The 23,879-nt window shown below is 43.3% G+C and overlaps 1 protein-coding gene and 1 pseudogene across 1 annotated transcript in view; one reads left to right on the forward strand and one right to left on the reverse strand.

Annotated features, from left to right (window-relative positions):
* The first annotated feature begins 7,983 nt into the window (after positions 1-7,983).
* LOC146705282 (uncharacterized) lies at positions 7,984-8,606 on the forward strand (annotated as a pseudogene).
* Positions 8,607-19,108: 10,502 nt separating this feature from the next.
* gfra2b (GDNF family receptor alpha 2b) overlaps positions 19,109-23,879 on the reverse strand; it is a 162,438-nt gene continuing 157,667 nt past the window's right edge. The window contains exon 10 of the mRNA XM_085462934.1: positions 19,109-23,747. Within this exon, the coding sequence (XP_085319060.1) occupies positions 23,604-23,747 (144 nt within the window). The 3' untranslated portion in view covers positions 19,109-23,603. The remainder of the gene's footprint in view (positions 23,748-23,879) is intronic.

Raw genomic sequence — 23,879 nt, forward strand, 5'->3', positions numbered from 1 at the left:
ATCTCTGTGATAAGGGCCTGTGTTTAAAGGTGCCAGTATCAGCTAAATCTGCAGTCATGGAAGAAAGAATAAGAGCATCCGTCACCCATGCGATGCATATCTGCTGGATAAGAGCTGAGCAAAGGGAAGCAATCAAGTGGGAGGAGCAGGAGAGTTGGAAGCGCTGCGCTCCAACAAGCCAAGCGCACTAACTGCTCCGTTTGTCCAAATTAAGACCTGATTTGTCCACGACGGCCCGTCCCGCCTCATCCCTGGACCTCCAACCAGATTTTGTTCCACATGTTTATTTCCTCTTTGCGTCACTGAACGTAATGAAAATGCTCAGAGACTGAACTATATTCAGTGAGAGCGGAGGAGCGTTTTTTTTATGCTGTGTGAAGTGCAGCTGTGAACATGATCAGTGACGACTCCTTTAAACCTATGTCACATTTAAAAACATGAACGCTGTTATTAAAATTCATATTTAGAGCAGCTCTGGTTCCCATTCATATTTAAAAACAGAGAGGCAGAAGTGAGGGGAGCAAAATCAGAGCAACCAAGTACAGATGTTTAGGACAGGGGGACCCCCCCCCCCCCCCCCCCCCCCCCAAAAAAAAAAAATATGGAGATGGTCAGCTGTCCATTTGTCTCTGTGCATCTTCAGTTTGGTTTCTTTCTTCTCTCTCGCAGTCTGCAGAAAAAAAGGAAAGCCTCGGGCAACGTAAACCCTGCAGAAATGCACCTGTGGATGTTCAAAAAACATAACTCTGTTATTTTCTGCACCATTTAGCTGCTATGGCCACTTACGTTTAGCAGCTCCTGTAAACTTGCGGTAGACCACACAGCTCGCTACTGTTTTCCTGGGGTTCGATACGAAGACATTTCAGCAGCGCATTAAGGATTAAATATGTTTGCTTGGAGGCGCCGAGTTGCACCACTTATCAGTGTCACCTTCAGGCCCGATCCCTGACACAGGAACAATGAGGCCAGTACGTCCTCCTGTGCCAGAGGATGTTTGTGTCAGAGACGTTGCCCGGCGTGCATGTTCACGCTGCTGCTGATGAGCTCTCTGCCAGTGTTCACGATTTACATAAATGATTATATCAGCGCATGTCCCTGCCTCAGCTCACAGGATGAGTTTGTTTAAATCACATGTCCATGGGGGGTCGTGGACCTGAAGCAACCCTGAAGTTTGACTGAGAGCGCGTCATTGCACACAAACAGTGCACAGCCCCCGGCACACAAATCCGTCCCTAAATCAGTCAGAGGAAAATATGTCTCCATCATTTTTAATGCAGATATAAGGGAAGCTTATAGGGCAGACTCTGCATCAACAGCATGTTAAACATAAACATGTTGGTGATGAAGATACACTGTTTAACATAGGAGTCTATCAGCTTTGCAAAGGAAAGGTTGCTGGTTCAATTCCAACTGGAGATGATCATGTCCTTCATTTGGAAGGATATCCAACAGAAATCTATGCCAAGGTCAAACATGCGGAGCGAGCCGCTGTGGTGCCCCCAAGAGGGAAACTAGCCTTAGCCTCTGCAGCAGTGTTGCCAACTCCTCAGTAAGGAAAATCGCTATTGGTTGTCCTCAAAGTCGCTAGAAGTCGCTAAATGACGTCATCGCCTAATTTGCATAATTGGTCATGCTAATCTAATTGTAACCTATGTTGTTGGAGAGAGAAATAACATCGTGGAAGAGACATAAAGTGAGTAAAAAACATCCTAAATGCATTTAGAGTTTATTTAGAACTACAAATTAAATTTCTTTTAGCAATTATTGTTTTTTTTAATGTCACAATTCCAACCCTGCTCCTTTACCCGGGCTTGGACCGGCAAAAGTGACCCGAAATAGGCACTCTGGTGGAGTTACTTTGTGTGTGTTTATAAGTAGTTTTAAACCTTGTTATGCTGTTTTGATCCACAAAACAGCATAAGAGTAAAAGAGTAAAAGAAGAACTGACTGCGTTACAGCACCCGCTGCTTGTTGAGAGTAAAAGCGATATGTGCTTTCATGTCTTTTTTTAGCAAAAAAGTCACTAAGGGGTCTGAAAACCCGTTAAATATAGCGACAAAGTCGCTAAGTTGGCAACACTGCTCTGCAGGGACTGACCAATGACTGTAGAAAACATGGAAGACGCGACAGCTCCCCAAAAATGAAGCTAAAATGTCTCTATTGCCCCCTGGTGTCTGGCTGCAGTATAGGTCATAAACCGCACATCCTCAATGTTAGTTGATGGGACTGGGGTCAGACTAAAATAAATAAATTCTCCCCAGATACATTTTTTCCAAAGATTCTTTCTTTTATTATCAATAGTTCTCATCACGCTGATTTATGTCCGAGGGGTCTCCTCTCCCATAAGTTTGATTCTAATTCCTACCGCGATGATATTAAATTGGGGTGTAACTTGCGTATCTCTGTTCGGGAATAGCAGATAGAGCGTAGGCTCTGAGAGGAGGGCCAGCGTTTACGTTACAAAAACACGACCGACTGTTTAAACTAGTGATGTGCGATACCACTGATTTCCTTTCCGATCCGATACCAAGTAAAATTCAGGGTGGTATCGATGATACCGATCCAATACCAATAAAATAAATAAAGTTTTTCTGCAAAGTATCTTTTATTGTATCTCAAATTATAGCATCATAATGATTACAGGACATCTGATTACTTGTTCTTATCACTTAATAATGCAGAATTCATCATATAGAAATAAAAAACCTGAAGTTGTGCGCTATTTGAGCATGTTGCCTGCCTGCAGCACTAAAGGACTCCGTGAGAGACGTTTGTCTTGCCCTAGCAGCACCTGTCCCTGTCCACTCCTCCTCTTCAGTTCACCTCAACATACGCTCATCATTTTCTGTGATATGATTTACTCTGAGATGTTTGACAAATTTGTGGTGTTGCCACAACACCTCACTTTCTTGCCACATGTATCGCAAACCACGTCTCGGCAGTTTGGGGATGTAAAATACGTCCGCACATGACTCCATTTATGCTCAGCCATTGTTGTGAGTGCGCACGCCAAGGGGTTGCGACACATTTATACAGCTGTATTTCGCACATGACTATGAAAGGTGGAAGAGGAAGTAGTTCCTTCCAATGTAGACAATTCGAATGATATAGTTTCTTTCCACTGTGTTCTTGTTAATGATAAACTACAAATTTACCCTAAATTACTAAAATATCGATATTTTAATGTGAGAATCGATTCTAGAACATAAATGACTGGTATCGGAGGAATCGATATTTCAGTATTGATCCGCACATCACTAGTTTTAACCTGACAGCCTGAGGTGTCCTTCAGTAAACTGGACTACCTGACAGAAGACAAGGCAAGTTTATTTATATAGCACAATTCAACAACAAGGTGATTCAAAGTGCTTTACAGAGACATTAAAAAACAAAAACAATAAAAAGCATGATTTAAAATTGATTAAAAAAACAGTAGATAAAATCAGTAGTTAAAATATAAGTTTTGAAATTTAAGCTTAAAAGTGTGGATTTGGTGCTTTATTCAAATGCAGCTGAGAATAGGTGAGTCTTCAACCTGGATTTAAATAAACTGAGTGTTTCAGCTGATCTGAGGCTTTCTGGGAGTTTGTTCCAGATATATGGAGCATAAAAGCTGAATGCAGCTTCTCCGTGTCTGGTTCTGACTGGGAACTGATAAAAAACCGGATCCAGATGACCTGAGGGATCTGGAAGGTTCATACTGGGTCAGGAGGTCACTGATGTATTTTGGTCCTAAACCATTCAGAGCTTTATAGACCAGCATCAGAACTTTAAAGTCTATCCTCAAGGACCCGAGGCCCCGCTGCACTTTTTCGGTAAGTTAAACGTGTTTGTAAGCTAATCCGTAACTACCGTCCTTAGCTAGTTCCTGAGACCTAGCTAGCTAAGATGAGCACTCGGCTGTCAGGGAAACTTGCTTCCATTCGTTCTTTAGCTAATCCTTGCAGGTGAATGAATTTACCCCGACTAAAGAAATCAAGAGAAACGTCCGGGCTGCTCAGTCAATAATTATCGTTACTGTACTTTTATTATAAGTATTATACTGTAAATGCAACAGGCTGCACCCTGCTGCAGCTCCTGTGCAGAGCTGATTATTACATATGTGCAAACAACAGCATGTTTTCAGTCTCCACATGTGTAAAGACAGTAACACCATTTTTTTTAAGCTTGTACTTCAGTAATTCCTCATTAATCAGTAACTGTGGATTAAACTGTAGAACTGAAAAAAAAATGTAAGAGAAGAACTTCAGATCCTGAGCGTGTGGGACAGAGAAGGATCAGCTTTATTTCAGATTTGAGAGATAAACTTTATATTTCAGTTTGTGATGGTTCTGTTCTCTTTGTGATTGCAGGAGCTGCCCTCAGATTCAGACCTCAGCACCACCCAGTGACAGCAGACAGATCATCCAACATTTTCACATGTTAACTGCAAGATTAACTGATGAAAACAGTAAAAAGGTTAAAGTACCCCATGTGCTGTTAGTGAAAGCTGCTGCTGTTTTATTGATAAAGTTAAAGACAAAAAAAAAACAAAAGGATTAATCACCCGTGTATCTGTGTCACTATATATCAGCATTAACAGGACCTCAGTTTGGTGTTTCACAGAGCTGCTGATCTCAGACCTGCACAGCTTCCATTTTAAACACTTGATGTACTCAGCTGCATGAAGAGCACATGAGATTTTCTCTGACACAATTAAATAAAACCTGATGAAGGTCAAAGGTCGTCACTTGTATGTTGAACTACAGACTTGTGATCTGGAATTCTTTCACAGTTTTTTGCACTTTATGGTTATTTACCATAAAGTGATTCAGAGTTATTCATACCAGAGTAAACAGAGAGGATCATATATTTTTAAATATATAACTTTCTACAGGACTGAATATATTATCTTTATGTAAAAGTCCAGTGCCTCTGGGGAGTATCCGAGTATTTATAACATTACACAAACCAAAGGTCTCCATCACAGTGTTCATGAAATGCTGGGTTTATCCATCTTCTGAGATGGGCCTACAGAGGAGCTCTGAAGATTTCCCTGTGAGGGAGCTGCTGGTGAAGATCATGAGTCCTCATTGATCAATGCAATAAGCTTTAGTCTTCCTGGTGTTTCTTAAATGAAGCCTCTCTCAGTGGGTCAACGGAACTTCTGGCACAGGACAGCTGTGATGAAAGAAAGGGAAGAAGTGTCTCCAAACCTCTGGACCCAGAAACCCAGCTTGATCCTGATGGTCTCCCTCACTAGTTTCTCCCCAGGGTGAATGTAGACTCTACTATTAAATGAAAAGAACCAATTAGACTACACTGCTGAAACCTTATGCTGCTGTTTTTAAAGTTTCCATGTTACCAGGCTGTAGAGATTTCAACAGTTTTAGATCCATTACACTCACAGTCTTAAATGTTAAAATCTCCAAGGACAGCATTACATTTTTGATATTAACAGTAACTCTGGGACTCTGTGGAGTGTGTAGCTGATCTCATCGCTGTCTAAAAATGGATAAAAAAAAACATAAGGAGTGCTGAATCATTCAGTAACACAGACTATTAGAGTAGCAGGTGTGTAGCATCGCTAGCAACAAGCCCCCAACACAGTGTGTATGCTAGCGGCTAATCTAGCAAACGAATTAACAACAGAGTGATTTTAGAACTATAAGATGATAAGCTGTGTGTCTTTTTTTATAACAGTGACATGGTTGTATTTACCTTAATTAAACGAGTCACCAGTCGCGGTAAACCAGCTTAAAACTGGAGCAGCCAGACTACGTAAAAGTGTAAGGGGGTGTGTTTGCAGTCACGTCCAGCGGGTGTGTGGGCGGGAGCGTTACACAGTCGCTTCACCTCAAGTCACTACTGCGCAGACTCTGGCTCCAAAAATGCAAGATGGCAGCCTCCACAAGTGGGATATTTTGGCTTCATTTTTGCACAATGGGAGGAGGCGGTGTCGCGTCGTCCATGTTTTCTACAGTCATTGATTGTAACTGGTGTTATCGAAGGCACCAGTGCTGATGTCTCTTCAATAAATGGTAAATGGCCTGTATTTATATAGCGCTTTACTAGTTCCTAAGGACCCCAAAGCGCTTTACATATCCAGTCATCCACCCATTCACACACACGTGATGGCAAGCTACATTGTAGCCACAGCCACCCTGGGGCGCACTGACAGAGGCGAGGCTGCCGGACACTGGCGCCACCGGGCCCTCTGACCACCACCAGTAGGCAACGGGTGAAGTGTCTTGCCCAAGGACACAACGACCGAGACTGTCCAAGCCGGGGCTCGAACCGGCAACCTTCCGATTGCAAGGCAAACTCCAAACTCTTGAGCCACGATCGCCCAATAAGACACTAAAACGTTGCTCATCAACACCAGAAGTACAATTATTTTCCCCAGGACACACCTGAAACCCACTGCTGCCCCTTGGTAGGCTTCCAGATGAGGGGTATCCATACAGAGACAGAACTGAGGATGAACTGAGGGAGTGCACTGAGGGTGCCCTGGATATTAACAGGTGGATGATTTTCATTCCTCCATTTCTTTCTTAACACCAGGCAGACAGAAGGAGTTAAAAGCTTTCATTTATGAGCTGCTCCACAAACACTCTTTGAAATCAGTTGCTTTTATGGAGCGCTTGGCTGCTAAAGCTCACAGGAGTGGTGTTTCTGAGCTGGTGGAGACCAAAACCAGAGCTAAAAACATCTTAGACATAAACTCAGTTACTGCAGATCTAAAGCTGTAAAGAATACCCACAGCATGTGCTTTCACCCTGTTTGTGCCGGCACAGGTCTGTGGCTCACAGCGCTGGCTTCAGACAGGGAAGGCAGGTGACCTCCTGAGGCTCGCGGCCTGTCTCATTAACACCTGAGTGATTCCACTGGCCTTGGACTCTGAGAGGCACAGAGACGGAACGCTGAGCAGTGATCACAGCTCCCCTCCAGGCTCTGCATCGTCTCCTGGCTCCTGCTTTTATTACGTTTCAGCACGGAGCATTTTATTTTTAGCTGCTCCTACCATAGACATCTCACGCACACACACACACAAACACACACGCACACACACACACACACACACACACATATACAAATGTACATATACAAACTTGCACGCACACATATATACACACATGCACGTACACACCCACACACGCACAATCACGCACAGACACACATACACACACGCTGCATACATTACAGATGCCGAGTCTGCAGGGCTGTCCAGGGTTTCATGTTGTTCAAAGCTTCCCTGCAGGGTGCTCTGTGTGACATGGGAGGAAGTTTAATTAAAAGCTTTAAGCTTTAAGGATCCTGACAAACTAGTAAAGACAGTTCAGCTGCGTTTACATTTACAGCGATCAGACATGTGGATGGCGAGGTTTCTTAGTTTTTCTTTTTTTCTTCTTCTGCATTTTGAAACCAGCATCCTCTGCGTTTCCTGCTCTATCAGGGACACTCCAGTGATCTGTACAAACTTTGAACTTCATTATGAATATTTTACTACATGCAATTTTTTGTTTAGTGTTACCCAAGTTACTAGGTCGTCAACAAAACACACACAATTTGAACCAATCTGTCTCCACAACCTGGCAAGCCAGACCCCAATTCAGTCTCAGACAGAATGAAAGATGGCGGCCCTGAGCTGAGTGTTTTTCATCATCACCATCTTAGTGTTCTTAAACCTGATGTGAGGAACAACGCTGGATCTGACTGTGAAACACACAGTCATTGGTTAACTCCACAGATCATGATAGATTATGGATTACTTTCTTCAAGATGGCAGGCATAACAGCTTCATGGGTTACAATCTTTCAATCTGAGGTAAATTTTCTGCCACTTTCCTTATTTGCTCTCGGAGGAGGCGGACGCACTTTTTCTCCTCTCCTCTCCCTTATCTTCCCTGCTTAGTTCTTATGTCCTTGTCTAGTCTCGTGTTTTTTTGTATTACTTTCCCTAGAACAGTCTCTCACAGCCTGTTTATAAAACCTAAAGAGAATTATGGATTTGATCAACTGGTCTCTGAATGCTATTGACACCCTTTTCTCAACGAGAAGTCTGGGCTCGGGAGAGCCCGAGTGCCCTGGAGGGACTTTCCCTGCCGGATACACGATGGATGGGTGGCAGGAATGGAGGGTCGTGTGCCTGGCGGGACTGTCAATTGAGGACGCTGAAGATATCTACCTATTCGGAACCATGATAACAGGGTATTTGCTGATTGGAGCTGGCTTCGCCCTGGCTTATCGGAAGATTAAGAAAGCGGAACCGGCTGTTCAAACCCCCCCAAGGCTGCCCGCTGGGATTGAAACGATGGGACGAGGCGCGACTTCTCAGAATGGGCTCATTGAGAGCAGCATGGTTAAGACCTTGGAGATGCTTACAGCTGCCGTGAATACTCAGAATAATACCTCTAGCGTATATTGGGTTACATCAAGGAGAGGCCTGCTCAGAATAACACCTTTGAGCAAAAGTTGGATTACATTGTGGAACAGCTGACTGCAGTCGTGAGTTCTCAGAATCAGCTCTCTGAGCAAAAGAATGAAAACACCAGCAAGTTTGATACCATCATGGGGAAGCTCGCGGTTCTTCAACGGGAGTTTGAGAGACCAGTGTCGGAGTGTTAAAGAACAGCTTTGAAATTTTCATGAGTTGTTGCAAAAGACAAATTACCATCATAATCCGGCTACCCCTTCAGCGCCAGCTGTGGGCTCAAGGCTGGAGCTGAACAAAAACTCCCTGATAACGACTGTGTTTAGTCTGTTCCTTCCCATTCCATGCAAGGCCACCTGGGTTGGCTGGAAGACTTAGCCTGGCAGGGCGAAGGACACTGTCTCAGCTGAACTATGGACACGCACACACATACATATACTGATACTGATAAGCACTCACTGACGCATCACCCTCCCTACCCCAGATCCCACGCCACCTCCAACGCTTACCTCCCCTCTGATGTGGACATCGGGTCAGCTGGAGGCGCAGTCGAAGATTGTAGCGGTCCCAGATCAGATGTACACACTGGAACTCTTTCCCATGTTGCTGTCTGTGTTTATTGTGCTATGGTGTGTTGATATCTGTGCATTCCTGTATTATCCTTTTGTGTTACACATTTCAATGTTTTCCTCGCTACCTAGCCTGACCTGTCTCTCCAATGTGATGTTTGTGTATTGTATGTACGGTCGGCAAGGTCTGTCATCTCGGTTGTGGGCAAAAGACCTGCAACTGGCAAAAAAAGGCTATCTCATCTCATCTCTCATCTCATTTACAGTTAAAGCAGTTTTTATCTGATAAAATTTCAAGTTAGAACTGGGCACAGTACCATTACTACAGCTGTGATAGTTGGCCCTGGACAGGAAACAGCATTGCACTGCTTTACGTGTGTATTAACATAGGAATTTTATATTGAAATGAATTGAAACAGCTGTCAAAGGCATTTTACTCAGTAGATCATATGTTTAAAAAAAAGTATTTATGCAGATTTTTGTGTTAAATGGTTTTGAAATTATCTGGTAAATCAAAATCAGTGTGTTCATGCAGAGGAATATAAATCTGCAGCGTTTCTATTTTACTTTCTATTTTTCTGAGTGATTTCAGTAAAAATCACTTTATGCTGATGATACTGTCATATACACACATGCTTGAACTTGACACTGCATTTCACTCATTGCTAACTGCTTTCCTGTGTTTAAAGTTTTATTTTTATTATTATTATTGTTGTTGTTGTGGTTATGATGATGACGATGATGATGATGATGATGATTATTATTATTATTATTATTGACAGTCACACCTCATTTTTCCATGAGGATCCCCTGGATCATCTTTCTTTGACCAGAACAGGATCCAGGGGTCAGGGGTCAAGGGTCAGGATTTCTTTACTACTCAGACTGTTTTTGCAACCACAGCTGTCGCCCCCTGCTGGTCACTAAACAGACTGCAGGTTTCATGCTGGGGCTTCCCTGTTCCTTGTCGACCTACACACGCCCATGTAAATCATCGAAGCCCCCTACGTGCTGTTGTGTTTTTCAGGATTCTTCCTCTTTGAGCTTTTCGGTGCTTAACTAGACCTGCAGCTTTGAGAGAGCCTGTATCGAGGCATCATTCATCCAGTGTTGTCTCACAGCTGTTATAACTCAGCTCCATAAGTTCAGCTGAAATGTGTTTTGGTTTGGCCTTTTCTGCACCTCCCGGCGCCACTAAAACATATAATAAAGAAGGACGAGTGGAGCTGTAGGTGCACGTTAGAAAATCTGTTTTCTGGACTTTAATTCCCAAAATGAGCTTCATGTTTTATTCAGTGAGACTTGAAACCAGCAACTGAACCATAAACTCATCAGGAAGGTGAGCAGTGGGCTCATTTCTCACACTTGGATCCAATCAGACTTTGAAATGCAGGTTTGTCTCTGTGCTGCTTTCATCTGTTTTATTGGATTGCGCCTCTTTGTAGTCATCTGAGATTCATCTTAATTGTCTTTGAGTCTCTTTTCAGCCTTTGCATCGTTTTCTGTTTATTTTCCTTCTGATTTGTGGGTTTGCATCTCTGTGGTCCTGCAGCTCTTTCTGGCTTCAGTCAATCTACAGGAAGTATTTGTAGTCGGAGGCTCTGGGCCTCACGTCAGTGTGTGCCGTGTTTTCAGCATCGAGCTTCTTCCTAAATCACCAAACCTCATCACCTCTCTGATCGTCATCGTTCAGTGTGAGAAAGCACTGCCTCAGAGCCTGTTGTGGAGTTTCTCTCCTTTCGGGTCGACGGCTGATAGAAACATGCCTGACAGCAGGCGTGATGTAAATAATTACAGGGTGTCGGAGGGGAGTGGGTATGTATGGGTAGTTAGAGCCATGTTAATGCATTCATGTTTGCTTTCTGTGTTCTCTCGACTCTCAAACTAGTTAATCACCAACCCCAAACTCTAAATCCTTAACGCGGACTTTATTCTGCTCATCTCTATCTGTTTTTAACTCTGGACTCTCCTCACACAGCTTCTTATGATTCACAGCCGAAACACGCAACTTTCTTCTGACTGGCTGCCCTTCCTGATCAAGAGTAGGTGGGGCCAGTGTGTTATATCCCTCTCTGTGATGTCACATTGAGGTAACAGTAGAAAAAACTGTGTGAAGCCAAGTGGAGGATTTTCACGAAGAAACACAAAGTAAGTAAAGGGCTGCATGTGTCTGAATCCAAATTAGTGTTTAGGAGGAAAATGTTACTGAAAAATCATAGAAATGTTCTCAGTGTTTAAATGAACTCACATTTTGCCAGCTGTATGATGTCAAACTATGTTTTTAAACACTTAATATCTGAAATTTTATATTTTTAGACTTTGGTGATGATGTGACAAATGACAACAAGGCTTAAAATCCTCTGCAGATCATCTCTCCCCCGCCTCCCGCTCTAGCACTCATCCTGTCCCAGCGGGGCTTAAATTGTGATGTAAATGAAGCAGGAGCTGAACACGTGGCATCTGATTTATCATATTTAATGTTTCAGAGGTTTCATTTATTACGGTTATTTTTAGGCTTTGCTCCCACATCACATTTCACAGCGCCGAGTTCTTCGCGGGAAACACGACCCTCACACATCTACGTCGGTATTTCTCAGACAAATAACGACAACCTTCCTCCAGCCACACGTCGCCGTCGGAGTGGTGAGCGGCCTGATGACTAGTGTGTGCATCGCAGCGGCCGCGATGATTGTTGCTGACATCTACGAGTTATCTCTCACTCTGAAGCATGATTTCCTTTTTCTGACCCTTGCTCAGGTCATCAATCCCTCTGATGTTTGTGTTCCTGTATGTGTGTGTGTGTGTGTGTGTGTGTGTGTGTGTGTGTGTGTGTGTGTGTTTTGATGTTACTGCTGTATTTAGGAATTCTTCCACCTCCTATTGCTCCTTCCTGTCTAGTTTCTATTTCCAACCGTTTAATCCCCTCTGCCTCCTCTCACTTCCTCCTTTCCAATTTCACTGTGTCAACAGCAGCTTGTGGTTGCCGTGTGTGGTTGCTGTGCACGAGCAGCCACTGGATGCTCTTAAAGGTAAAACATGTGGTGAGTTGTTGTAAATGTTAAGTTTAGAGTTTGTTTGGTGGGTGTGACCTGAAACATCACCTGCTTTGCCACACTGCCAGCGTCAGTCACTGTGGGTCAGCTATGTCCATGTGATGCCCACCAGTGGAATGAAAAGTTTCAAAACAGTAAAGTGAACATAAGCCAACATGTTACTGCTCTGAAGGTCACCTGCTCCAGGTCCACTTCATCTGCATAGTGGAAATCTCACAAAAACATGTCAGACCTGTGAGACTCAGAGGTGTGCGATTTGGAGGTAACGTCTGATAAAGTCTGATGTACAGCTGTACCTGTGAACCACAGCTCCTTCGCCTACCCCTGATTGGATAGCTTCCAAACTCACCCTGCCTTTTTTACACTGCTTTACTGTCCTTGTGCGTTTGTTTTTATTTATTTAGTTATTTATTTAGGGAACACAGCTGAACTCTGTGATGAAAATGACCCCTGCTGTGCTGGTGACCTGCTGGATGTTCAGTTTAATTTGAACTTTGTTGCTCTTGATTCAGATTTGACTTCTTGTAAGAGCCAGAGATGGAGACAGCTGCAGAGATATTTCTGCTGAAGCTGGAAAGATGTGGATCCAGCTCAGTGGAGACACAGGTCTCCACAGACCTCCGTTAGAGCCCTCTGAGACTTCTGTTTCCATTTCAAGAGGTCTCTGAGTTTCAGTGGAGACCTCAGAGGTTGGTGGAGGACCTCTGTCTCCACTGGAGACCTCTCAGTGGAGACAGAGGTCCTCACTGTGGTTGCCTGTGTTCACATTTGAAGTTTCTCCTAATTGGCAGTCTCATAGCAGAAGAACTCTAAGGTCAAATTAAGCCTCAGAGGTTCTTCTGCAGTTCCGTGATGGTTGAGAGGTCAACCAAAATCTTCTGTAGGTTTAAACAGTCTCTGGCGAGTCCCAGAGCTCAGCTCCATGATCTGTTTCTTATCTTGCTGTGTTAGCAGAGAAGACTTTCTCTAATTTGAGTTGTGCACAAACCTCCCAGAACTCGTTGGTCTGATAGCCAAAGGGATGCTGGATGAAAGAACGAATCTTCTTTTTAAGAGCCTGAAAACGATTCAGCAGACCTGCAGCTCCTATATGTTTGTGTCTGTGCCGTCCAATAGGATATCTTCATCTCCTTTCTTCATTTGCATTCAAGTGTTTGATTGGCTGTCTGATTGGCACATCACACCGAGAAGAACAGAAGATGCTGCAGACAGATGGACGAGCTGAACCGCTGGGCTCAGACTTAATGAGGCAGGAGCGAGAAAGCCGGCCCTTTAAATATGCTCACACACGTTGCTATAGTGACAGCAAAAACAGTGTGTTTACTCCCAGATATTTCAGACATACCAAACCTCACACACAGACACACACTTGCACTCGCACACACACTTGCACTCGCACACACACACTCGCGCGCGCGCACACACACACACACACACACCCTTGTACACACACAGGCACACATTACTATACATGCCGTCTGAGTCTCTGGATCTGAAGCAGCTCTGATTTTTATTACAGGTCAGACACTTTCTCTCAGCGTCAGTGACAGATTTCAGTTTTTGTTTCACTGTTTTAACAAAGAAAAAATAAAAATATATAATATGCTATAACTTATCTGGGCTCACAGTCTCTGAGGTGCACACACTTGCATAAAAGATGGATGTCGCCTGCTGGTCAGTCAGGTCTCCAGCTTAGTGTTACACTTTGTGATACAGCCCTTACTGTATGTGCCTGTATTACAGTTTTTTACAGCCGCTCGGACACATTTCACAATACTTAGGTCACTTTTGCAAAACTCTTCACACAATTCTCCTAACTGACCTTTAGCTTGGCAAAGCAGTTCATTTCACATTCAAAATGCACTACAACTACCAAAACACTTTATTCAGGTCTCAAATAAACTCATTCTTCCAGAACACTAGCAAAGGTTGACAGCCGACAAACACACTTTGTCACCCACAAAACAATGACCTAAAAAACACTAACAACATGTAGCATTACACAGTGTTTTCTTGTGTAAAACAAGGACACATCTCTGTTTATAATTTCAATATATGTTACTGGAATGAATCAGACATCATACAGAATTTGTTAATATTTGTTTATGTATTTTTATTTTTTTGCACTAAGTAATCCCAAAATACAAGAATTTGTATACACACCATCCACTGATACACATACAATAGTAATGCTAATCTACTCGGTCTCCTCCATTTGGCCACAGGTTCTCATCCACATCACATCTTATGCCATCTAGGGCAATACACCTAGGAAATAATCTCCTGGCATGCCAGAATTGAAGGAGTTGAAAAATTGAAGGAGTAACACCTGTGTAGATGTTCATCTACAATGAGAATCAGCTGTGGCTGGTTAAACTGCATTTTTAGATTTAAAATATGTTTCAATAAAATATTGCTGTTGAATTTTGCTGTCTTTTCAAGTTTTGCATTGTGTTATTGTTTTGGCCACAAGTTTAACAGTTTTGAAAACAGTATGTAAGCACATGCAAAATGTCCTGTACGTACAAAGATTTTTGGCAGTTGTTGTGTCTGAGTGAGAAGATAATTCATGAAATTTGAGAGATGTAGTCATTGAATGCATTTTGTGCCAAAACAATGATAACTGGTCCTCAGTTTAGCCCACATAGACTTCTGTTGTGCTCACTGTGTGAGGAGTTTTGCAAAAGTGACCTAAGTATTGAGAAATGTGTCCTAGCGTCTGTAAAAAACTGTAAAGTGGAATTTAATGTATTTTATTTGAAATTCCAAATAATGATGCTGTAACTGAATGGAAGACATTTGTTAGTAACTTTATGTAGTGCATGAGTAATTTCTGTGTAGTTTCTTGGTAATTTTGTGGAAAAACAAACAATATTTCTTCATCTTACATTTAAATAAGTTGTTCTTTTTGGGGCTGAATTATGGAGTGGCTTCACCTTCAAGCTGTTGGACAGGGATGGAGTCACAATGAAACTGTATAAAAAAACTGGCTCGATTATGAACATAAAACCTCTTGAAATTAGGCAAAGTTCAGACGCTCCATAATACAGCCTGGCTGAGCCCCAGAAAGTACCGCGTTGCTGTAAATGTTCCAGATGTGATGTGAAACCTGGTGGGCACTGCACACTCAGCCACAGTTCCCATATGTTTATCTGGTTCTTTCAGGGAGTCCACCTTTAACAGGAGGTGTAGTGCATTACAGGTCCGAGGTAATGCTGTGGGGGGGGGTTTGCATTACTGTGGCATGTTTCATTACAATATAAAGCATTGGAGGGGACTGTTGTTGTGATATAAAAATAAAACTGTGAGGCAGCCAGTGGTGGGCCAATCACAGTGTCTGATTATGAACAGAGCTGGGTCACATGGATCTGACCTCATTTTTATGTGAACATGGCTCTCAGCTCTGCTTCTGATTTGAACCTGGATCCCTCATCGTTCAGGCCCAGTCTGTTGAGTTCACTGCTATACAAAAGCGCGGTAAGATCCACTACAGGCACCCCACCAGCACCTCAACTTATTAATGAAAGCAGGTCTAATGAACATTGTAATCAGCCCTCATGCATAATTTGTATGCAAATGTAAACCTGAGAACATGGCTTCCTGTCCGTGGTGGAAGCTGCAGCCCCCGACGGCATATCAAAGTTTCACGTTCAGCGTGTAACAATGTGGACAAATATTTGATTATTTCTGATATAATTAGAGGTTTTCTCAGGCTGACTGGGCACCACTTTTCTTCTGTCTTGAAAGTGCACAATAGTATCATAAGGACCTTTGCTCGTTTATGAGCACGAGTCTAATTAAAATTGTAATCAGAATCACGCATAATTTCCCAGTAAATGTGGGATGTAAACCTGAGAACATGACTTCCTGTCCTCAGTGGCACCTCCTGAATATTAGCATGATATTAAAGTTTCACACTCAGCTTTTTACCTTGTGAAAATTATTTTATTATTAATGTGATTATATATTTTTCTCAGGATATTGTTCTGCTTCCTTTCCTGTTCTTCTGCCTCAGATTGTTTAGTTTTGCTTTGAGCCTTTCAGACTTGGACTCAGCTTTGTCTCAGTTAATGAGGGGAAGAGGGAAGCTGTCCTTCCAGTCTCTTCACTTATCGCAGGACTACAAAGCCATACACAAATCTTTTATCCTGGTTCTTCCTGGAAGATCCTTTTATACTAAATGAGATTTATAGTATCTCCAGAAAGATCTGTTCCTGCGTCAGAATGCCATCCAGGTAGTCATCCATGGAAAGCTACTGAAGGACCCCAGCTCCTGGAGGAGGAACACACCATCTTATTTGTCTGTTTCATAGATGGTGGCGTCCACACAGTTACCATAGAAACAGGAGCACATAAAACCTTCGCATCAGCTTCATAGATCACAGATCCTGAGAGAAGTCCACAAACAAACACACACACATAATTGGATGTGTGAAGGCTGAAGGCGGGTTGTCGGGCTGAGAGGCACACTGTGTGTCTCAGGAAGCTCTTCACTGTATTCACACTGATTTAAATGTGTTTATTCTGGGTGGAGGTGGGCTGTTTGTGGGTGTGTTGGCTCTCCTTCAACCCGGACTTCTTCTCCCTGAGCTTACCTGACCTTGTCTGGTGGCTGATGATGGCTGCTCCATCAGGAGCTTGGAGCTCAGCTGACATTAATCATTAGAGTGAATGTCCACACGGTTAAACTCCTACCTCACCCGCCACCAACCTGCCGCAGCAGGGTGGAGCAGCGAGGACGCTGCGCAGCAGCTACAGATGATTGATCTGCAGCTCTTTGGATTCAGGATGAAATATTTCAGTCATTTAGTGTAAAAGACTGAAAAGATCCTGCTGTCCTAGCGTGATGGTTTGAGGCTTTTAATGAAAAGCACAGCCTGACGTAAACCTGGAGGATCTCTGAGTAACTTCGTCTCACCTTGTTGTGTGTAATTGCTTTAATCAGCCAAAACCAGCAACACACACAGACACACACATACACACAGAGCATGTTCTGGTTGTCACGTATGACTTGATGCCCACTGTCACCGGTTTCAATCCCGGCTAGTCCACAGAGTGTTTCACAGCTCCATGCTTAGTTTGACTTTGTTCCTAACTAGATCCACCTGAACACTCTGCAGTGGAAACACAAACTCTGAGTGTCTGCTTCATCTAACAGAGCCAGATATTTTCCTGGTTAGGTATGGCTGAAGGAGGCAGTAAAGCACAGCCAGCAATGAGAGGATAATGAGAGGGAAAGACAAAGTGATGAGGAAAGGGCCGGCAGATGGATCTCAGGAATGAAGACACAAAGGAGGCTGAAGCAGACGTGACAGGCGGATTCGGTGTGGAAATGGAGGGAATGGAGATGGATGGAAGGATGATGATTTCACACAACCTGCTATCAGTGTCGTCTGAATCAAAGTGAGAGAATCAGGATTAGCCGGGAGAGAGGAGGAGATGTGACAGAGCTGAGAGTAAGGCAGAGATAAGAGCAGAGAAGCAAAGACACAAACTCTCACGTGCACATCGTTTCTTTTTATTCTCCCGTCTGCTCACTAATCTGTCTCACGGTGTTTCAATCAGCAGATTCCTCACGCTCAGCTAAAAATACGGAACAGCAAGAGTCAGGTCAAAGTTCACATTTAAAAAGCCTCTTGTGAGTACATCGGGGGAAGGGTGCCTCTCACTCTATTCCTGAGAGCTGAACAACGCAGAGAGGTTCAGCTAAACTGGGAAAGGGTTTCTGATGAGCTGCAGCTCCAAACGAGCGAAACACGTTACATAAAGTCTGCATCACCTCCTCAGACTGTGACCTTCAGACGCATCAGCACAGAAACACTTCATTTACCTCCTGCTAATGCTCAAGTTAAACTGACAGTGTCTAATAAAGAGCGTGGTCAGTAAACACTGTGAGCCTGAAGCTCCAAACACTCCGGCTATCACAGTTTCTTCTGCTTGCACATTTTTATGATGTTAGTGAGGGCGGCTATCCTTATATGACTATGTCAGGGACACAGCATCCCCGTGTGAGCACTGAAACTTTCAAGCCTTGCGTTTATGAGGGACAGCCAATCAGACTAAGGTTGGTTAAAGGGGGAAGAACTAAAACAGCTCATTTCAGGCAGAGGATGAAATAAGGAGCTGCAGGTTCAGGATCACACACCGGGACTAAAAAGTACAGGAAATTAAAAAAACTAAAATAAAATCAAGCTTGATGTCCATCTATAGCTCGTAATCAGGATCATGCAGTAGATGTTAGTGCTAACGTTCGACACTAACATTACAGGTACAAACTGTGAGGCTTTAGTGCAGCTTCACAGCCTCAGACACATCAGATCTGCAGAGCTGTGCTCGAGTCAGAGACCTGAAGAATTTCCAAAGCTTTCGAATGTTGTTAACAGAGCAACAATTTACAAAATGAGCCACCCCATATGGAAAAGATATATATAAATCCTATAAAGTTTGTATCTGTCTTGTGTGAAACTTGTATAAAAAGCATACAAGAGTGGAAACACATATATGATGCCTTGAAAAATTATATAAATGAAACTTGTATGTTTTGGATACTTACTAAAACAATATATGAAAGTGGCCACTTTTATGAGTAAATCATATAAGCCTAATATGATTTACAATATGAAGGCCACATCTGATGCAAGACTTTTATAAGTTTTTTCTATTTCTTTTTCATATGGGACAGAAAGCCTAAATGTGTAGATTAAAGCCATGTTGACTGTTTCTGAAGAGAGAGTGGTTTTTGAATGAGTCAAAAGAAGCCTGAAGAGATGTGTTTGGAGCCAACAGCATGGCTTCACTCTGATTTCAGCCTCCAGCCACCATAGTTCCCTCTCAGCTGCACACATGTAGGTTAGTTTGATGCAGAGGAAACCTTCACCAAACTGTAAGACCACACAGAGGGATTTCATCAGGCTAGGGGCAGCACTTTACTGAACACCTGTGTGACGTGTTTGTGGCCTTAACTCAGCACCCACAAAGACAAGTGTAGACTGTGTCAGGTACTCAGGCAGAGGTCATCATTCAGAGAGGCTTCAGGAAGACGAAGAACTTGAAGAAGAAATGTTTGTGGACAGCTGTTGTTACAGATGTTACTTTTATTTCCAGACACATATTTCATTACACTGCTGAGCGCTGTTAAGTTTACAAATAGATCAGCAAATTTACAACCTTCCTCACCGTCACCTTTGTCCTCATTTTACTCTTTCCCAACACACGGTCGTACCAGCACAAAGCCCTGTTCAGTCATCCTCAACACCAATGTAAAATCAGACATCCATCCTGAACAAACAGTTCTTTGTTTTCAAATACAATTAGTAATGAATGAATTGTTATGAATCAGATATCATGGTGTTCCACAGGGATCGATCGTTGGACTTAAATTTAAAAAACTTAAATTTTACACTTGCGTCAGTGATTTGTTTTAATTTTAGTTTTTGCTGACGATACCATCCTATTCCTTGGAGATAACCACATTTATACAGGAAGGAAATTAAGTACAAATGTGAAAGATAAACTTGCCTGCCAACATTAACAGAAGTTACTGTAAATATTGCATTGTGACATTTCTGCCATTCATTTCAAATATTTTTCTCCCAAAATTTGAATTCTTCTACCATTAAACAGATAATTTTGTGATTTGTGTGCTGCTGAAATCGAATGTTTTCATGTTGATGGTGCTTGTAAAACAGGGGAACATCAAGCCTGCCAGAGATCATCTTCTGGGGATCATGAAAAGTTACAGTAAAGTTATGGAAATCGATTTTAATATTTTGTTATTTATAAAGTTCTGCACTATCTCAACACTAGCACTTTAATTCTGAAATAAAACCTGAAGCTTCAGCAGCACTAAGGCAGTGGAGGGATGAACTGCCCCTCTGGGGACCATGGATTATCACACTGCTAATGAAACACTCAGGATCCCGATGTGCAGGGCATCATGAACAGTCAGCGTTACGTTAACACTGAGTTAATGAAAATCACATTTTAATTCACATTTTAAGCGAAAAAAGGTGTCTGGATGATGCCGATGAGAAACTCCAGGGAAAAATGCTCCTGGAATAAAAGTAGATGAAAAAAGCAACATGATTACGGGACAAGAAGAAGGCCGAGGTGATTAGAAATATATGACTTCATCGTCCAATTTCAGACACAAAAACAAATCTGTCCTAATAATGATACTGCTGAAAGCCCAAGGGGAAATATCACAATGTTTACAACAAATTTAATAGCAATCTCACTGATTTGGACAATTGTGTAATGACCCTTCACAGACACGGTAATACGTTTTCCTGACCGCTAGCAGGGATGACAGTAATAATCACACTAAAGTAAGGACGCACCAGCGCCTCTGGAACTGATCTCAGGTTTTCCAGCCCACGGATGGCACAAAGTGACGACTACCTCGAGCTTCAACTGGTGACAACCTTGCAGCACAACAGTTCATGTTCTGCATCCTGGTAGCTTCTATGAAACATAAAAAATACCCCACAGAGTGGCCAGAGGTACTGTACACACTGAGAACCCCACACACACTCACATATTAAACACATTAAGGGAAGCAAACGCAGGAAGAAGTGATCCAAATGTTACAAACAGCTGTTTGCCATCCACCTGTCAGTCAGAAGCCACGCCCCTAATAATGTAAACTTTAATACAATTTAAACAGGTGAATCATAAAGAGTGATTATGAAGGGGAAATTATCTATAGAGACCAAACAGTTTGTGTATCAGGCTGTACATGTGTTTTTTTGGGCTGACTGCAGAAGAACCTGAGCCAGTCTGCTGGAAACAGTGACCCTGCCCTTTAACACACTAACACTAGTGACAAATCCTTTCCTTGAATTATTGATGTTTTCAGTCACCTAGTTCTCTTGGAACTTTCATTTTCTCAGAAGGGAGTTTTTCTTCCCCACTGTTGCCGAGAGCTTCTGTCTAATTGCAGGGTCTTACAGTATAAACACCCCTGAGGTGACTGCTCTTGGATAGTTGAAGCAGTTTTACATGTTTTTTGTGTTATTAGGCTTAAAAGAGAAAGCCTAAAACCTACAGTGAAATGAAATCAACCAACTTGTAGGGACAATAGAGGAAAAAGCTCCTCGAGGTGAGCTAGTGATAAGTTCAGCTTTTCTCCATTCTAAGTGACTGAAGCCGCTACCAGAGGAAGTGACGACAGCCTGATAGCATCGCCTGCTAACATGGTGCCAAAGAAGTGCACTCGATGTCTGGAAGCTAAACATAGATCCAAAAGAAATGTGGTCTACTTAGAAACACGGTGGCTCTGAAGCAGGTACCACTTCATATGATCGTATTTGAACCGCTGATGATAAGAAGCAGCGTAAGAACACAAACAACTTTTATGCTCTGAACTGAAGAGTCTTTGTCAACAGCCCCAAGAGCTGCCAGGACAGAGGATGGTTTCATACAGGTATGAATATAGTTGAGTCTTTGGTGCATCTTGGAGACGGTACATTTGAAACCAGAAACTCCGCAGACATAAAGCTGCTGTGAATATGTCAGGTGTCAGCTGCCACCCAGCTGCCTGAGACTCTGCAGCAGTAACGGGTGGTGGGAGTCACTTTTTCTGATAGTGCGAGCATAGCTGGTGATCATCCAGAAACTGTGTGAGGAAGCTCAGTAGCTATAAAACAGAGACTCTGGGAGTAAGCAGGGAGTAAACATTTTCCCTGCCCATTCTGCTCTTAATCACCTATTTTAACCGCCCGCTGCGTGTGTGAAGAAGTACAACTCAAATCTCCAAATCTTCTAATGAGCAAGTGAATGTAGGTCCGACTTTCATCACAAAGGACAGACTTTTATTTGTTCCCCTAACCCAAACCAACGGGATCCAAAAACCCATTGGTTTGGGTTCGAAAAAATGCAGTGAAGCGGCGAGCACTGACAAGAAGTCTGGTGGGACACAACCCAACAACTGTGCTTCACCCCAGACTGCAGTCACTCTCACTGTCATTTCTAACCTGAGTCCGTCTGTGCTGAACAGAGTGGCTCGTCTTTGCGTAGCAGACATGACTCGATGGGCAGGTCTCTGGTTCTATCCTTATAGAAAAACCAGTTCTGCAGATTTATCGCTGTTGTGCAGAAATGATGTCACTCTTTATTGAGGAATTTCTGTTTCAGGCCGCTGAGGTTCAGGCTGGACTGTGTGACTGAAGACACCAACATGTTTTTTTGCCGTATTATTAGGAACAGCTTGCATTTAATTGCCAACCTGACCTGTTCAGTCACAGAAGGACAGCAGGCTGTATTGCTGTGTTGGTGCTCCAAAGTTGCTCCAAAGTTGGATCTGATTGTGAGCGGTCACAGCATTGTTCCCCGTCTCAGCGCGCTGATCTCTACAACTTTGGTGGGTCTGTGTCCACCACCACTGTCTGCCCTGCTGTAACTGCAGCACCAGCAGCACCCATTTAAACTGAGACTGTGTTAAACTGACAGGGGCTTGGTGGTCTAATACCATGATAACAGCTGTAGCTTTGTTAGCAATACACCTACAACCAATCAAGACAAGAGGAGGAAAAAACCTAAAACTCCCAAATTTTGTTTGGTTGAGAGTACACACACATCGCTGTGTGTCCTGCAGCTGAGTCCTTCTTCCTTTGTTTGCTTCCACATGTCTGTACATCCACATTCAGCCACCGACACTCATGCACAAACACACACACACACACTCGCACAATTTTACACTTACATTTGTGAAATATACACTCTTTTTTCATATTCCACATTAAATGAAGTTTTTACAGAATGTTGACAACAAAATGAAGAGAAAGACCTGCGAAAAGCACACTGGTGTACAGCATGAGTGTTTGTGTCCTTGTGGGGACCCTGTTTGCCCGCTAACGAGGTCTAAGGGGAGGGTTACAGCGTGTGCGTTTGAATGTATGCAGTATAGCTTTCTTGCCACCAGAGAGGTCCAGGGAAGTGATAAATTGAGCTGACAAACACAGAGGAATGATCCGTCCCATCTGTCCAGCTCTGTCGTCTCTCTCACCATCGCGCTGCCAACTTTAAGACTTGTTCTCCGTGTTTGTGTGTGTGTTTGTGTGCGTGTGTGTGCAGTTCCAAGCTTGAGCCAAAGTCCCTGTGTTTCTGAGCCCAGCTGTCTCGGATCCCAGAAAGCTGGAGGCAGTGAGTCTGAGCCGGGCTGCACACAAACTCTGCAGACACCGAGCTTTGGAAACGAAGTCAATGTGATCGAAAATCCCAGGAGTCTCTCTGTGTCTGCCTCTCTCATTCTCACCCTCGCTCAAACACACAACACACCCTCTCACGGTGTGTGTGCACTGTGTGTGTGGTGCAGAGAGCTGGCTAATCCGAACGTCCTCCAGAATAACTTCCCTCCTCCTCTGAAAGGCAGTTGTTGATGCTGGACGTCTGCTGGCTGACATTTAGTGTGTGTGTGTGTGTGTGTGTCTGTGTGTATGTGTGTTTGTAAATGTCTGTGTGTGTGTGTGTGTGTGTGTGTGTGTGTGTGTGTGTGTGTGTGTGTGTGTGTGTGTGTGTGTGTGTGTGTAAATCTGTGTGTGGGCATGTATGTGTGTATGCTAGTTCACATTTATGAGACGTGGAACAGGAACGCTGGCAGGATGGACACACACACAGTCACAGGGAGGAGGTGGAGGAGTGGGGCTGATGGCCGGCTGCTGCTTCTTGGCCCTGCAGAGTCCTGAGAGTCTATCGAGCCCTGGGCCAACAGAGCCTGAGCACAGAGGGGGGACAAAGGCACGAGCATTAGTGCACAAGTGTTTGTAATGCCTCATTCTGTGGTGTCCTGAAAATCTTACAAATGATGAAGCTGCTTGTTAGCTGGAAATCAATATACCTGTAAATC

This window comes from Copadichromis virginalis, linkage group LG7 (assembly GCF_057382275.1).
Source record: "Copadichromis virginalis isolate Kocher_CV1m ecotype Utaka linkage group LG7, C_Virginalis_male_GT1.1, whole genome shotgun sequence".
Lineage (NCBI taxonomy): Eukaryota > Metazoa > Chordata > Actinopteri > Cichliformes > Cichlidae > Copadichromis > Copadichromis virginalis.